This window comes from Mytilus galloprovincialis, chromosome 7 (assembly GCF_965363235.1).
Source record: "Mytilus galloprovincialis chromosome 7, xbMytGall1.hap1.1, whole genome shotgun sequence".
Lineage (NCBI taxonomy): Eukaryota > Metazoa > Mollusca > Bivalvia > Mytilida > Mytilidae > Mytilus > Mytilus galloprovincialis.
The window spans coordinates 52,053,515-52,072,369 of NC_134844.1; the positions used below are offsets into that span (position 1 = coordinate 52,053,515).

At 32.0% G+C, this 18,855-nt stretch overlaps 1 protein-coding gene across 3 annotated transcripts; it reads left to right on the forward strand.

Moving 5' to 3' along the window:
• The first annotated feature begins 4,467 nt into the window (after positions 1–4,467).
• LOC143083244 (putative methyltransferase-like protein 15 homolog) lies at positions 4,468–17,023 on the forward strand. Of its 3 annotated transcripts, none has more exons than XM_076259498.1 (6): positions 4,468–4,550; positions 11,160–11,363; positions 12,884–13,020; positions 13,765–13,959; positions 14,637–14,828; positions 16,536–17,023. In XM_076259498.1, the coding sequence occupies exons 2-6, from the start codon at positions 11,184–11,186 to the stop codon at positions 16,963–16,965; spliced, it is 1,134 nt and encodes a 377-aa protein (XP_076115613.1). In that variant the 5' UTR covers positions 4,468–4,550; positions 11,160–11,183; the 3' UTR covers positions 16,966–17,023. The 3 variants fall into 3 exon arrangements, with proteins under 3 accessions (XP_076115613.1, XP_076115615.1, XP_076115614.1); XM_076259500.1 differs by having other exon boundaries at positions 4,533–4,550; positions 11,183–11,363; XM_076259499.1 differs by lacking the exon at positions 4,468–4,550 and adding an exon at positions 10,323–10,526.
• The last annotated feature ends 1,832 nt before the right edge of the window (positions 17,024–18,855 follow it).

Below are 18,855 nucleotides of genomic sequence, written 5' to 3' on the forward strand. Positions count from 1 at the left end.
CAAAAATTACGTCATATTTGAAATTCTGAAATGGCACACAAATGACGTCACATTTGAGCGAGACTATGTACGAGACTGTGACTGACCTTGTCAGATAAAAAGACACAACTAACACTTTTTTTCACGAGGTATAGAATCTGCATGGGTACTGACGCTGTTTATCATCTAAATTAATTTAGTGTTATAGTGGACTGCAATTTAATAAAATTGAAATTGAGATTTTTATTAATATTTTGTATATAGGTATCCCTTAATGATTTATAGCATGGACAGATTGAGAAGAAATGGTATTCATCCTCAATTTCTTGTCTGTTACAGGATAAGCAAATGCGTTTACTTCTTTCAATGTTGGTATAACGCCCTCTTTCAATTGCTAGGGAATGCGCACTTAGTTTAAATTTACTGAAAACTGATCGGTCGGTTTTGAATTTACATATATCAATATATGGGGGCCTTTTTCTAATTCTTTTAGTATACATATCTAACTAAGTTCGATTTTAAATTCTACCAAATTTTAACTCTAAAATGAGAAGCGTATAACGAATATACATCTATCCTGTGTGTAGATACGATGACTTTAAAGGACATAAAGGGTCCTGAGTGCACTTTTGTATATGTCCTGAGCGGTGTTTAGACTTGTTACAGTGGTGGAATCTATATATCACATCTATAACACTGATTTTTAGAAATAATTGCATCACACCCAGAGCACAATATATCAGAAAATCTTTTCAGATAGCAACACATCCTTGCAAAATAGCATCAAATTACCATGATGCTTAATTCTATGTCTGTTTTCTTTGTTCACACATTGGTTTTCAGCATAATGGAATCAGTTTCATACGCGACTGGCTGTCATACAAGTGAGAGGTTTAAAACCAGGTTTGGTCTTCCATTTTCTACAAAAAAAATGCCTGCACCAAGTTTTTTCGGTTTTCGGTCATAGGACGGTTAAAAGAGGAGTTATATGTAGATAGGACTTATAAAAAAATTATGAATGTAAATTTATTAATATAAATCTTCTGAATAGAGTAATACATAAACAACACATTTTTGTGATACAGAATTTACTCCGAAAATTGTCAAAAATCTGCTCTTCGGGTCTAGGCAGAAACAAAGTTCTCTATTACTTTATTTGTCAATATTCACACTGAAATCTCGATGAATATGCAGTAATACTAGTAACTGTCGTTGTCCATTGTTGATCGTACATTTGTTTTCAACATACGTAGTACACTGATAGATCTCCATGGTAGCACTCGCGAGATGTTATAAACCAGCGTACCTGTTCGGCATCGAGCGACCTCCCAATTGAATTCGTCAAATTTACATGCCAGGTCAGTTTCGTATGTCTCAGACAATGTAGAGATTTGTTCGTTTGTTATATTTCTTACAACACGATGAAGCAGATACAGCGCAAAGAAGCGATTTTTTTATAAAACTAGACGCGACTCCACTCTCCAGTTCCCTTATCATATGGTCTATGAACGCAAAAAAATAATGAGACTTTCCAATACTGTTTTTGGCGTTTTTGCAGGGTGATTGGCTCTGGTAGTCTGTTGACCACATCGCCTCGGCATATTTTCAAGGCACTGGCTACAGTTACATGGAAATGTAACAATAATAAAAATATTATTGTTACATTGGAGACTAAATGCCGGAATGCATGGTTGGGTAAGGACCTGTTTAATTACGAATGTAACAATAATTATTGAGGCTACGGTTACATTGCGTTATTGTTACATGGGAAAAAAAAACAATGTACGATGGGACTAGTAATTTGTACTAAATAATAAATGTTGAGGACATTTATTACATACATTTATAACATACAATTTACTGTATTTTTTTTAATTTACAATGACAATTTCTACAAATTCACCCAGATAGCAATACTTTGTTGGGCCAACATTGGTGATTGGTTGGCACAGTTGGTAAATAGTTGGCGTTGGCAGCACAACAAGAAACCGACGTTGGCCCAACAAAACTCAGCCAACAGTTATTTTGACACTATTGGCCCCTTGTTGGCCCAACAAAACTCAGCCAACAGTTATTTTTACACTATTGGCCCCTTGTTGGCCCAACGACTTTCCACCAACTGTCATTTTGGTGTTATTGGCCCAATGTTGGCCCAACATTTTCTTACCAACTGTTATTTTTAAAGTAGCTTGCCCAACGATATTTGACTACGTTATCCATTGGTTTAAGGTAAGATCTTCTGACTGAAACTACTGAACCAATTTTATTCGAACTTTACTTGAATGATTCTATGTTATCATAGAGACTATAGATTGTGTTTGAAGGGCAATGAGGACTTAGTAAAAAATCAAATAATATAGTCTTCCCAAATAGGACTATTTTAAAGCGTCTGTCAAAATGTCTGTGCCAAGAGCTAGAAAATTCTTAGTATTTTGAATAATTCAAAAGTTTTTAAAACAGTATATAAAAAAAAAACCATATCATTGATATTTCATATGACAATATTGAAATATGAGCCAACATTGTGCCAACAATATGCCAACGTATTAAGTTCTTGTCTCCCCGTATATTACCACAGATTTTTTTTTTTTTTTTTAGATATTATTTCAAAGTGCAAACCAAAAAATGTGCTCTTCATTCTCTTTATCTAATATTTTCAAATCTGTGTAGTCATTTAAATGTATTTATCTTAATGATTGAATAATTTTATGCACAAACAAAAAATACTTAAAACCAGCCCAAAAAAACAAATAAAATTTGAATATAGTTTCTGCAAGTTGTGAAACTAATCAACTGAACTCAGCTGCTCATTTGACACGAGTGTAATATCACGCTCTCCACATGACAGCCGAGATTGACCTGCTAATATAATATACATTATATACTAGAGATAAATATATCTTAATACTTAACATGAAATGCATGACAAACATGTTTGACAGACTGAAGCCATCGTTGGCATACTGCTGTTCGACCAACATTGGTCCAACATAATTTTAAAACTAGACGACGTTGGTAGACTAGCTGTTGGCAAATAGTTGACATTGTTGGCAAATAGTTAACCTTGTTGGCATACTGATGTTGGGCCAACAAAGACCCAACATGTTGGGCCAACTGAGGGCCGATGAGCAAAATGACGTTGGCCCAACATAGTTTTCCAACATTGGCCCAACAATGTTGCCAACAGAATGCCAATATTGGCCCAACACATGTTTGCTATCTGGGCAGTAAGTTGTTTTTAAAGTCCGACACATTTTTGATGAACGAAATTACGTCCTCCACGGATACATACAGAATTTCTTAGTATTTAAGTTACAGTTAGCAAACTTTGCTTTTGATTATCAATTTGCGTCAAGTTATAAAGCTGTATGAAATGTATGTCTTGGTATTGTTTCAGTTTCGTTTAAAACGCATCCCAAGTTTGATTTTTTTCACCATAAACAAAATTGGTCCAAAATTGGTCCAAAGTATAATGACAGTAATAAGAGTAGGTGTGTAGTTAAATACTTTATAAAAGTGAAACCATTGAACTATATTTTTCGCCTTTGACAGTCACACTCCTAATCTTGAGTAGTATCTTTAAGAACATCAAAACCATTAATACGTAGTAAAACTATTCAAGTTGTACACCATTTGTTGAATAATAATATTTTATTATTTATCAGTATTAAATTACAAGTATTGTTTAGTACATATGAAAGAATGAAGCAATAACGTAACAACTATAGAAGATTAAAGTTTAATCAATCTAGCGTACATTGCTGTTTTTCATGTAACAATAACGTAATGTAACCGTAGCCTCAGTAATTATTGTTACATTTGTAATTAATCGGTTCCTCACCCAACTTTGCATTCCGGCAATTAGTCTCCAATGTAACAATAATATTTTTATTATTGTTACATTTCCATGTAACCGTAGCCAGTGCCTATTTTCAACAATATGGAAGGGTTCTGATAATTCTAATGCCCATTGGTACATCTCATTCCAAACTGATGAACAGTACACTGTAAAATGTGCTCCAAAATTAAACTACATGTCTTAGACTGAGTATTACAAATTCAAATTTTGTAAAAAATACAAGTTACTGTCCGATTGTGTCGGATCTCCAATACAACTTTTATTTTGAAACCAAGTGCCGTTATTTAATGATATTTCATCAATTAAAAAAGTGACAATATAGGTGTTTCCTTTAACATTCAATCTATAAATTTTTATTTTGCCATATTTTTTTTTGCGAATCGAAGTGCACGCAACTGCGTGTTAGCGTATATAGGGAGCTACGCGCCTGAAGGCACTTCCGAAAGTCCGCACACGACCCCTTTTGACATATATTCCACTCAATCTATGTCACATGGTAAGTCCATCAATATAAGGGTTCAAAAGAATGTCGTTTACATTTTAGTTTAAAAAGGAGCAATCCTTTCACTTGAAAATATTGAAACTTGCTTTGGTCAGACAAGCTTTTTAGACAGCTTCACGCAAGGGGAGACTATCAGATTACTAGAGCAGTTTACTAAAAAAAACATTCATTAGCATGGTCATCAAGGCTTGAAAATCAGAACAAACATTAGTAAGAATTCTTAAGATTCAGTTATAGGTGAATATCGCATGCACACTGTACTTATTTGCAAAGATGGTTCATTATGATCATTAGGGAGTATAATAGCCTCCCCCCTTTTTTTTCCATTCGCTCACAACACGTTCGCCATGTGGGTTCTTTCGCAACCTATATTTAATTCAAATTCCAGTTGAATTGTTAGATCTATGTTTTTATACAAAAATATTTAATATCAATATAAGAATGAAAATTCGGGAATTTTATACGAAATACTGTTTTATCTGTTTATTTATAAATTTGATAATTATAGTCCAAACATCTTGAAAGGCTTTTTTTTTTCTGTGACACCTTCCTAGAAAGGCTATTAAAAAAGAGAAAAAATCTGTGGCGTCTTCACATGATACAAATTCTTGTAGTCCAAATAAATGTGATGTCTTGAAAGGATGTTGTACTTTTTTGCATTGACCAGCTCATGCATATATGTTGACCCCTTTAATGTGGGTCCCATTGGGGTCTAAGCGTGAATTGCCAAATTTTTGTAAGCGTGACACGTGAAAGTCTAATTATTGTGCTGTGAAAACGGGAATGAGGTCTAGCGGGACATTGGAAATCAGGGGCGTAGCTACCTAAGGCTCGACTAGGCACGTGCCTATACATAAATTTGCCGATTATACCCCCTTTGGAAAAAAAATAAATTAAAAAATCAAAAATTTTAATTCTAATGCGTATTATTATTTATACATGACCCACCCGTATTTGAATCCCGATACGAGTATCCTGGTTAAGTACGATAACTCGTGCATAGGTACACAAAATTTCAATATGGATACATTTGTTGTTCGTTCGAAACGAAAGAAAGATGAAGAAGAGAGTCCAAATTGTGAGACTAGGACTGTAACTGACGATAGTGGAGAATCATCTAAGACTGAAGCTTCTCCGACAAGTAATACATCGTCATGTACACAACACCATCCCCCTTACCCAGATATCGGGTCTTTACAACACCATGGGACAATGGGAGACGAGCGACTTTCAAATCTATCTCTTCTTCATATACACCCACACCTCAATGTTGATGTTGATGCGAGTATAACTGATTTTATCGGCAGAAAAAAACGTCGACTTGACTTTGAGTAAATGTATCATTGTCTTTGTGTATGAAACTGGATCTGAAAGTTATCAGTCATAAAAGTTCAGAAATATTAGATTTGTTTAACCAATTTTTGCCCAAATTTTAGTTAAAAGATTCGTTCAAAAAAGTTGAAAATCTTTTCCTTTCAATTCAATTCAATTTTCAATTCAAGTTTTATTTAGAGTCGATATTCAATAAACTACATAACACAAGCTCTAGTGAGCTTTTCAAATCGACTTAATAACAAAATACAATACACACACACACAATACAATACACACATACAAAAGTCATGAAAACAACACAATTTTAAACATATAATGCATAGTAAGATACCATAATGACATATATAAGTTAACAGCGAATAGTACACTCAAAACATAGCACAAGTTCATAATAAGATTGTACAAATCAAATAGTCACACAGAAAATAAAAGTAAAATAAAACAGGCATAAACACTATATGCATGCACTGCACTGGCATGAGCTGTTACTTGGATCCCATGTTTGTACCAATTTTTTGAATTGGTCGAAAGATGTTTCCACTCGACAATGGTTCGGTAGCTCATTCCAGATTTGTGCAGCATTATAGCGAAACGATCTTAAGCCATATTTATTAGTTCGAACTCTTGGGAGTACTGCTGTTTCCTGTGATCTTAAATCATTCTTGTTAATTTTTATATCAATCAAATCATGAAGGTAGCTCGGACTTTTTTGGTGAATTATTTTAAATGTTTCTATTGCAATTGTTTTTATTCTTCTTATTTTTAAGGATGGTAATTTAGATTTTTCTAGCAAATTTTTCGTAAGGAATATCATAATCTTCATAAATGAATCTTAGAGCTCTTTCTTGAATTTTTTCCATTTTAAAAGAATTTTTTTCACTACAGTAGTGCCAAATTACTGGACAATAGTTAAAGTTCGAAAGTATGAATGAGTAGTATGCTGTTAACCTACCTAGCCTGTTTAAATATTTACCCATACGTTTTAGAATATTTAATTGTCTTGATGCCTTTTTACATATTTCAGAAATATGATTGTAAAAATTTAAGTCCGAATCTATAGTTATTCCAAGAAGTTTAACATTTTCTTCACAAGAAATTTTATTTCCATTTAAATTAAATATCAAATTATGTTTATTTGTTTTTTTCCCAATGGCTATAGCCTGGAATTTGTCAGGATTAGCCTTCATTAAATTTATAGAAAACCAGTTTATTAGATTTAAACTATCAGTTTCTAAACTTTCAACAACTTTATCTAAATTATGATCACTGTATGATACAGTGTTGTCATCAGCATAATTATAAATGGTGCTTTTTTTGTACAAAATGAAATATGTCATTTATGAAGACATTGAAAAGAACTGGACCAAGAATTGACCCTTGTGGTACGCCTTTAAACATACGATCCCATTCGCTGTAAGAACTTCCAATTTTAATTCGTTGTTTTCTGTTTTCTAAATAACTTTTTAATAATTTTAGAGAATTATTAGACAGACCGTATGCTTCCAATTTAAGTAAAAGTAAATCATGAGGTAAACAATCAAATGCTTTAGATAGATCCATCAAAATTGCAGCAATAAATTTGTTCTCGTCCAGAGCTTTTTTCCAGTCTTCTATTATTTTAATAAGTGCAGTTTGGCAACCAAAACCTGACCTAAATGCCGAAAGAAGAGGATGAAAATGTTTATTTAAGAATTCCATTAGTTGGTCATGAATAGCTTTTTCATAAATTTTAGAAATACATGGCAACACACTTACAGGTCTATAATTTTCTTTATCAAGAGAGTTATTCTTTTTAAAAAGTGGGGAAACCTGAGCAGCTTTAAGATTGTCAGGAAAAATTGAGCTTTCAATTGATTAATTTACTAAAATTTTACATTAATAGGATTTGCTACTACTGGCTGTGCCAATTTTATAATTTTTGGTGAAATATTGTCATATCCAGTGGCTTTTCTTATATTTAACCTATTTATTTGTTTACTCACAAACTCCTCTGTTACAGGTTTAAAATTCAACTCATTATAATCATTTTTATTTTCTTCAATTTTTATTATACATGGATGATTTATGTCTATTTTAATGTTTTTATCTCCTATATCTTTAGCCACATTTATGAAAAATTTATTGAAAATTTTTGATACCTCTTTAGGATCACTGAAAATTTTATCATTTTCATATAAAATTATGTTATTGTTTGATTTAATATTTTTATTTGATAGAAATGGTTTAATAGCAGAATAAAATGTTGTTGACTTTGGACCACCAACAGTTCTTTCATAAAAATATGTTTTAATTGAGCTCTTTTTTTATTTTTATACCCCATGCAACGAAGTTGCGGAGGGTATAATGTTTTTGACCCGTCCGTCCGTCAGTCCGTCTGTCCGTCCGTCCGTCCGTCCGTCAGTCCGTCAGTCCTGTTTCTTGTCATCGCAACTCCTCTCAAACCACACAACAGAATTTCACGAAACCTTTTCAGATAATAAGGACATACTATGTAGTTGTGCATATCGACGGGAAATTGCGATTCAATTTTTTTTCTAGGAGTTACGCCCCTTTGAACTTATTTACTTTAATGTACTACTGCAACAGTTTGTCATCGCAACTCCTCTCAAACCACACAGCAGAATTTCACGAAACCTTTTCAGATAATAAGGACATACTATGTAGTTGTGCATATCGACGGGAAATTGCGATTCAATTTTTTTTCTAGGAGTTACGCCCCTTTGAACTTATTTACTTTAATGTACTACTGCAACAGTTTGTCATCGCAACTCCTCTCAAACCACACAACAGAATTTCACGAAACCTTTTCAGATAATAAGGGCATACTATGTAGTTGTGCATATCGACGGGAAATTGCGATTCAATTTTTTTTCTAGGAGTTACGCCCCTTTGAACTTATTTACTTTAATGTACGACTGCAACAGTTTGTCATCGCAACTCCTCTCAAACCACACAACAGAATTTCACGAAACCTTTTCAGATAATAAGGACATACTATGTAGTTGTGCATATCGACTGAAAATTGTGATTCAATTTTTTTTCTAGGAGTTACGCCCCTTTGAACTTTTTTACTTTAATGTACTACTGCAACAGTTTGTCATCGCAACTCCTCTCAAACCACACAACAGAATTTCACGAAACCTTTTCAGATAATAAGGACATACTATGTAGATGTGCATATCGACAGGAAATTACGGTTCAATTTTTTTTCTAGGAGTTATGCCCCTTTGAACTTATTTGCTTCAATGTACTTCTGCAACAGTTTGTCATGATCTCAACTCCTCTGAAAACACACAACAGAATTTCATGAAATTTTGTAGATAATAAGGACATACTATGTATATTGACAGGAAATTATTATTCAATATTTTTTCTTATACAATTTTTTTTCTTATACTTATTTAATTTCTCCAATGACAATGTGGGGACATGGGGTATGTGAGCGTGCTCACTAAGGTTCTTTAATTGTCACAGTATTTCTCTGTTTTCTGTACAACTCCCAGTTGGCATCACTTTTATTTTTAAGAAATCTGTTATGGTACATTCTTTTTTTGTAGATTGCACTTCTTAGATCTTTATTCATAAAGGGTGCAGGTGCTACTATTGATCTTCTTTTTTTCATTGGTATATGCTTGTCAATGATGTTAACAAATTCAGATTGAAAATTTGAATACGCTTCATTGACATCATCAACTGACAGCAAATTATCAAAATTTACACAATTTAGTTCATGTACAAATTTTTCCTGGTCAAAACTTTTAAAACTCCTGTAATTTATAAATTCCTTTGACCCTCTGTGGGCCTTTAATAATCTAAAACTAGTCTGATCTACACTGGGCATATTGTAATAATTTTTTTTCTTCAGATTTTTGATTGTACACTTCTAGTTAATTCAGGTGTTAATGTAAAATTATTCATAATTCTTCGAACTTTTCTTCATGAATATTATCATGATGAAAACCAGTAAATATGATATTTTTGTACACAAAATTATGCAACTAAAATGCTGAAAACCGTTTTCCGTCGGGGGGCTTTGCCAATTTGTGCCTACAGTTTATTTGATACCTAGCTACGCCCCTGGAAATTACCAAAAATTGAGAATTGCTTACGTATTTATGCGGGATATGGAAATCTGATTATGCTGATAAAACAGTAAGCGGGATCCGAAATCCTAACCCCCCCAATAAGACCCCCTTTAATATATCGACGCAGTAAGGCTTCAAAGCAAAAAAAATAAAGTAGCCTCTCAAGATGTCATGTATTAGTTATTCGGACTAAAATTCTTCATCATATGTTCATGTTCTTGTTGTCACAGAAAAAAATTAAGATACATGCATGCAGCCTTTCAAGGTGTCATAATTTTTTGGACTAGTATGATTACTATTAATTGGTATTTACACAGAAAATTAAAGCAATACACTAATAAAATATAAAGATTTTTGAATTATTAAACACCAAACCAATAAAAAGGGTGTGAATGGAATTAAAGGGGGTGAATGTAAATTGTGAGCGAACAAGTTTTTGGGCAAACAAACCTGGATTACTTTTTATTGGCATTCATAATTTCAACGGATATTCTCTAAATCTTTCACAAATTTTTTCAATCTTATTATCATGATTATTTAAACATCCCATTTTCATGATTTTAGCAAGTAATCAATGGGTTAACCTTAAACATGTTAAACTATTATCGAAACCATTCAGAACAATTATGAAAGGGAACAGGATTATAATTTGATTTGCCAGACGCTCGTTTCGTCTACATAAGACTCATCAGTGACCCTTCAAGATTAAAAGTTATAAAGCCAAACAAGTAAAAACTTGAAGAGCATTTATGACCCAAAATTCCAGGTAATCTATGCGTGGGATAAGAAAATTCTTAGTCTTTCAAAAAAATTCGAAGTTTGGTAAACGGGAAATTCATAAAGAAAAATGACATATAATAGACAACTTTCGAGTTCGATGCATTTCCGTCAAAAACTAGTGGTTTTAGTGAATGACATTTGTGTGTTGAGGGACGTCGTCACTTCCATTCCAATGTTGAGCGAGTGGTTGGAAAACTATAAATCTATGCCTCTATCTGGTGTATGACGTCATAAAGGTGTGCAATTAATTGATGAGTTTTTTTTGGTGACGAATGAACTCGAAAGTGGACTATTGACATTTAAATCAACACCAAAGTGAATAATTGTGTGCATTTTAATTATTCATGTTATTGCAATTTTGTTGTTTTCGCCTCAAAAACAATTTTAATTCTTGCGATATTGAGAAAAATCCTGATTTATTCATATAAAAAATTTCAAAATGCGATTTTAAATTATATATATATTGGGATTTATATTACCCTGTCAGCCTGTCACATTTTTCGCAGCAATAAAACATTGCAATTATTTCTGAATTTACAGTTTATCATGGTATATTAATAACCAGATAATACACAGTAATAAATACATGTTGCCTTATTATATTTGAATATTTTTTCAGGGATATTTTTTTTATTAAATTAGAATGCTACAAAGAACCAGAATTTTGACTTGGTCAGTCCTACATAGAATGAGACTGACCATGAAGATGACACAACACAGTTGTATATCATCTACATCTAAACTGATTACAGAGATGTATGGTGGTCATATCCCTGTCATGGTAGACACAGTAGTTGACGTTCTTGACCCTAAAGATTCAAATGTAAGTACTTAGTGTTTTCAGAAGTGGTATTTAAATTTAATGTTAAAGTATGTTTTATCACCTGCAAGACACTTTGCTGGGAACATTGAAATACTTAGTCAGTGTTAAACTAACTTAGTTATATGTACCTGTCCTTCCTTTAATATCTTGTACAGACAGGGGTACTACTTGTACAAGTTATTTTTATTTACTTGAAGAAGTAAAAAACAAATATACACTTAACTAAGAAATAAATAATGTTTGAATAATCTCCCCTTAATTTTCTCAAAAATTTACTTGTATAAGTAAATTTTTCTTACAATCCCACAAAAGTCCTCAAGTTTTGAGATGTAATTCCATGCCTTTAATGATTTTTCCCAGGTTTGCTCATTTTTTTTTATTAGAGTTCAATGTTTCATCTCATTAATCATGTTAATTCAACAACAAAACTGATTGCACAAAGATCTTAAGTATTATTTTGTGCAAGGCCTTCAAAAATTGCTCCTTGGGGGCTTGTAAATGAGCAGTGTTCTAAAGATAACAGATAAATGGGATTTTCATTGTCCATGAAATTACACCTATATGATTAGTAAAGACATCTGCAAAGGGCAGATAATTTAAAATTCTGTTAGAGCAAAAAATCATAAGAATTCATCAAAAGAAGATAGGATGACTTTTTTACTTCTACAAGTAAAAAAATCTGAATGTCTAAGAGACATAACTCAGCCAATATTTTTTTTACCTATACAAGTAAATAAAATTCACTTGTATAAGTATCCTACAAATTTACTTATTTAAGTATATTAATTTTACTTCTTCAAGTAATTAAAAATAACTTGTACAAGTAGTACCCCTGACTGTTGTAAGGGTTCTTACATGTATACATCAACAATACTTTCCAGATTTTTATCAAACTTGTATCATAGCTAGGATTATAGACAATATTTCACAATAGATAATATTTATTAGCACACACACATTTACATTAAATGGTTATGGCATACAGTATGGAGACAATAAACCCAAAATAATTATATTAGAGTGACAGTGGTATTCACACAAATAAAAGGCTATATAAAAAAAAAAGGTAAATCACAAAAATACTGAATTGAGACATGGAGACTGAGGAAAATTAAAAAACGGAAAGTCCCTAATCAAATATGTGTGTATTGATATTTAACACATTATTAATGTTAATTTTTATCAGCAAATCATGCAAATGTCTCCCACATGTATAAGTATCAGTGCCTATCACCTATTTTTACATTGGAAAAACATTTACATGTACAATTCTTTCCTATTTTTTACCAAACTTATATCACTCAGAGTTTTTTTTTATCATCAATGTGATTTTGTCTCAGTGGAGTTCGATAATCAGTGCTGATTGACTTTTTTAAAAAGAGTTATGCCCTTAGATACTAATTTTATAGAAATTTGCATTGTAAGAGATCTCATGTGTACAATTTTTGCCCAATTTTGATCAAATAAACCACAGCTGTTGACTTACCAAACCAAGGAGAATATTAATGTTTTACTTTCAGATATATGTTGATATGACATTTGGAGCAGGAGGTCATTCAAAAGCAATTTTACAAAGAGCCCCTGAAGCAAGAATTGTCTGTCTTGACCAGGATCCAAAAGCACATGAGTCAGCTTTAGCTTTGTCCAAAATTTACAAGTAATGTGAAATAACACAACATACTATTCATGCCAAGTTATTAAAAAAAAGCACTTCTGTGACTTGTAGTAGTGGGATTGCCTATAAACTGTGGATTCATTTATTTTTGTGGATAACCAATGTTTGTGGATTGAGAAAAACTTGCATATTTGTGGATATTTAAATTCATAATTTTGACAAAGTTTGCATACATTTCTTTAGAAAATTTGTAATTCATTGAACATTTAAATTCGTAGTTCCCCTGTATCGACAAAATCCACGAAAAGTTAGTATCCAACGAATATTTATGAATCCACAGCAGTATGTGAGGCTATTGGTTTTATCATTTATTCCTCAATAGAGAGACTAAAATTAGATCTTTTATAAGTAAGAGTAAACAGTGGTCAACCAAAAGATTCATGATAACATACCAATAAAGTTTGTCCAAGAAAGCTTTAATAAGTATGGAATCCACTGCATCAGGTCATCGTTGACACATTTGAAGGAAATATGTTTTTATCGTAATTTGGCACTTCACTCATTGTTGATATACAGAAATACAAATTATGCAATCTATTACATGTATTTCTGGAATTAAAGTTGCACCATCACATTACCTATTAGTTTAAACAATATTTATTCAAAAAGTGCATGAAATATAAATATACAATATAAATACAGGGATGCGGAAACAAGAAAAACTTTATAAATCCGTCTCCCTACATTACCTATTGAAACATAATTACATATTACCTTATTCCATAGCCCAGGACAAGTCATGCCTTGCATGGGAAAGTTTTCCAGCCTACCAAAGATAATGGCAGACCTAAATATAGAAGCAGAATCTGTAGATGGATTCCTATTTGATGTTGGTGCTTCCTCTATGCAGTTTGACACACCAGAGAGAGGCTTTAGTCTGTCTAAAGATGGAATCTTAGATATGAGAATGGATCAGGGCAGGTAACATGCATTAATTTTTTTCTGACACTTATCGTAATGTGTTTAGCTTTGACTTTATCAAATCCTGACATGCAAATTTGTTTTGACATTTCTACACAATTTATCTAATTATGCAAATACAGATTTGGATATCTCCAATACTGTTCTTCCAGATATTCATTAAATCATAACATTAGAGGGAGAGCCGTATTAGATCTCAAATTGATATTGAAATATGATTTTTTTACTCTTGATAAAGAACAAAGATACACAATCATGGAGTTCAACTTTATCAAGTGACATGTCTCATGACATATGTGTCAAAAAGACAACAATAAGACAACACTGTATATAGTATAAAAATAATACTTTATTCCGAAAGCAATACAGCTTGTAGGATACATACACATAGTTTAACACACACCAATATAAAAATATTTACAAGACCTTCATAATATAGAGGTGTGCATGAAAGGAAATATAATACAAAATGCACAATGCACAATACAAAATAAGAGCCAAGTATAAGAAAAGACGAAGTTTCCTTGTCTTTTCTTTTGTGGTAAAGACCAAAGGCTTAATTAAGATTGACAAAATTGTTTGGATTTTTATTATAAGTACAAACAAATAATCAACCATGAAAATACTATTACAGATGTAGCACTAGATAATTCTGTACATCTAAATACTTTTTTAAGAGAGAATACTGTGTCAGCCATGGATGTAGTGAATAACTTAGAAGAAAGAGACCTAACAGACATATTGAGAAAGTATGGAGATGAGAAAAAAGCCAAACAAATAGCTAGGGCACTGGTGGAGTGGAGATACATGTTTGGTAAAATAAGAAAAACAAAACAACTTGTTGACATAATTGAATCAGTTTTTGGAGAGTGAGTTTATAACTAAAGTTTGTAATTGTGGTTGTAAAGATCAGTTCAGAAAGTTAATGTCATAATAGTTGTACTATATATTACAGCCCTTATAAAATTTGCTGAAATTTGTTTTAAATTTTCCAGTCAATTCGCCGTTTCAGAATCTGATGCATTCTGGGTAATATATTGAAAAATGTACACCAAAGTGATTGGTTGAAAACGGTCTAAAAAATTGAAATCCAACCAATGAAGTTACGTAATTTTTGCATTTTGGTGTACGAACAATGAGATTACCCATAGTCCTCTAGTTTCTGAAAAGGCGTATTAAAATAGGACAACAAAAGCAGCTATCCTTGACTCTTCAGCATACACAGCTACTTTTGCATAGGTACTATTTCTGTACTAAAAATCTGTAGTACTGGAAATCTACTTTTAATATTCAGTACTATTTCGTTACTTTAAAACTATTGTAATATTTAGGTTCCTGTATTTTGCAGTACTTAATTTGTACTTGAAATTTAGGTACTACAGATTTTTGGTTACTACCGTTACATTTTCAGCATTTTGAAAGTCTTTCTATTTCAAATCTCTGTACCAAAATATTTAGTACAAATCAAGTACTGTAAAATACAAGTACCTAAATATTACAATAGTTTTAAAGTAAAGAAATAGTACTTAATATTAAAAGTAAATTTCCAGTACTACAGATTTTTAGTACAGAAATAGTACCTATGCAAAAGTAGCTGTGTACAGTACTACTGCTACAAATGAAAATCTTTTAACCCTTTTTTCTGAAAGAAATCAAGTATTTGATTTAAGTTGTACAGCATGCAGATAGGTAGGTGTAGTTCAGAAAGGTAGGGGCAGTGAGTAGTTTGCCCAAGCTGTTTCTGTGATATAACCTTTTATCGCTATTTTGTGCATTTTCCGTTGATTTTTTTTTGTGATAATTTTTCATATCATGTTACTCGCTTGATATGGAAAACTATCACTAGAAACTAAGGAGGCACGTGGCTTGCTAACAAAATTGACATGAAATTGACAAAGCGTCATAGGTAAAATGTCGATAAACAGATTATCATTGGTCATCTCAACTCGATTGCATTTCTCGCTTTCGCCGTACTGGCTCAAGCGAGAAAATCAATATCGTTGAGATGATAAATGATAATCTATAAATATCTGTTAAAACAAATTTGAATTGTTTATGATGACAAAATGAAAGTCAAGCGCAATAAATGTAAATGACATTGTTCAAGAGTTTATCCTTGATGGTTAATAATGGCACTTTAGAAAGGAAGAAAAAACAAATCATATTATAAAACTCTTGCCTTAAATGTATTACATTTGTACTAATCTTGAAGATTATTGATGTCAGTAGATGCATTAAATGCACTGCTTATCAACTGTATCCCTACTTTAACATCAAATGAGATTTAGTTAAAATAGCATATAGATATATTAGTGTGATTTTTTAATTTGTCTATTGTATTGCGGTTCCTTTTGGTCACACAGCTCAAGTTTTTGAAAAAATGTTTGATCATATTTGGCTTTCAAAAGAGTTTGAAAATTCCTGATTGTAAATCATGTGTAATGCTTCTGATCATGATGCACCTAATTCATATAGTATTCATTTTATATATATCATTTGGAAGGTTGTGTAAATTTTATTTTTCTGACTTACATATTTAGCTTCATACTTATTAGTATTGATTTGTTATTTTATAGGCAATACCACAATGACAAATTAAATAGAAGGGCTTCTGTAGCTACAAGATCTTTTCAAGCTTTACGGATCTTTGTTAATAATGAACTTAATGAACTGCATAATGGACTTGTGGCAGCACATCATTTCCTTAAACCAGAGGGGAAATGTCTTGCATTAACATTTCATAGCTTGGAAGATCGGATTGTTAAACGTCATTTTCATGGAATTGACATTGACGAGAAACTTAACATGTCTTTACGAGATAAATCCAGATTAAGTGACAAATTTAGAAAATTCAATGACGCCTATGATGTAGATAGCTTGAACATTATGTTAAATGATAAGAAATGGTCTCCAATTTCTAAGAAAATTATGCATCCTAATGAGGAAGAGTGCAAGGAGAATCCCAGAGCTAGATCTGCTAAACTTAGAGCTGCCAGAAAATTATAGTGTTTAAGTTTTTGTATACAATGAAATAAAAGAAATTTCCATAAATGATGTTGCTGTATGTATGGTCCTTCTTCTTCTTCTTTAAGTTTTCCAGTTTTCCATCTGAATAAAGATGATTAATAACTGGTGCATGCGTGGCCTGCCAATAATATTCCATATACAGAGTATTTGGTAAACCACTGTTGCAGTATTAGCTCTTTGTGTCTCACATACTTCCACCTTGTCAACAACAAGAAAAAACAGATGATATGGGTCAATCAATGAGACACGAATCAAACAACTAAAACACCAAACAACATCAAGACTAATCCCCTTGGATATTGGGATTACTATATCTGTCATGTGAATTTCTCACTTATTATGACTAGCATGATAACTATATTTGGTATATGTGGGTTCTTTCCAAAGTCTACATACCTTTCAGATAGAGTTCACATAACCTTGACCTAGCTTATTAAATGGATAAGTGATCAATGCTAAAGGAATGTGGTGTTATACTATAAGCAGTAAGTCAGCTATATACAGTGTACGGAATGATTGAAAGGGGTCAGCCTGGCAGGTTTCATTTTGCCTTGATCTCATTTTCATAGTTCATTGATCAATGTTTATTTTTTGTGTTCTGATAAGTTTTTCATATACTATAAGTAGTAGGTCAACTATATTTGGTGCATGAAATTTGAGTAATGTGTACATGTGATATCTGTCTAAAAGGTATATTCTGACCCTGACCTTATTTTCATGGTTGATTGGTCAATGTTAAGTTTTTGGGTTTTGATCTGTTTTTCAGTTGCCATAAGCAGTATGGCCAACTACATTTGGTGTATGGAATAATTGTAAGGTGAACATGTCTGTCCGACATCATTTATCTGACCTTAACCTCATTGTCCTGAATGTTTTATAATCTTTAAACTTTGTGTGATACTTTGTGTAGTAAAACTTTTATCTTTAAGACTATCACCATAAATTTAATTTTCAGAAAAACAAGTTATACATTTCATCATGTGCACTTGAGTTATTTTACTTACAATTCTTACAAAAATCTCATGAAAATGCAACTACCCAGCACATATATGTAATTAGTTTTGGTTCCTCCTATCCCCAAAGTTTTTGGAATAGCCCTTAACAATGTATCACTGTCAAACTTACAATTCTATGTATTTATAAATGGCACAAATCAAACAACAAAAATGTCAAAGGAAATTAAGAGAAATGTTGTGAATGAAGTTTGCCCCACATGAATATTGATGCTTAATTTCAGGAAGGTCTGATATTGTAGTACCAAAAAATATGATGAATATTTCATTCAACAGATATTTTAACTGGTGTAACCCTTCCTTTTAGCAGGGTATTAAAAAGACTAAAGTTGAGAAAGGAATTTTGATAAGTCTTGGTATAATGCCCTTTCAAGGTCATGTAATAATTTCTTTTTAAACTTCATGAAATTAAAGAAGCAGTTTAAAAATTTTTTATTTCTAATAATATGCTGTACCAGGATAAGTTTTGTATGCATTTTGAAAGTATTACAAAAATTTAATTGAATAGAGCAGAAGACATGAAACATGTTAAAATGGGTACGTAAATGAACCCTGCAGAAAAACAAGCAATCATGAGTATTGCATGGCAAAACATAGTTCCCCTACTGGTTAAAAGATCATTGTATTGGAACAAAATCCTAACTTGATCTTTAATTTGTCATGGTGTTACCTATAAACCAAATATTATTTAAGTGAAATTTAAAGGTCAAAGGCCCATAACTCTGCACAAAAACATCAGACCGAAAAAATTCAAATTTGAACTAAGTTGTCAAGATAAAACTATATATAACAATTATGAAATCAATTAGACCAAAAAAGTGCAGAAAAGTAATAACACTGCACAAAATCATCAGAC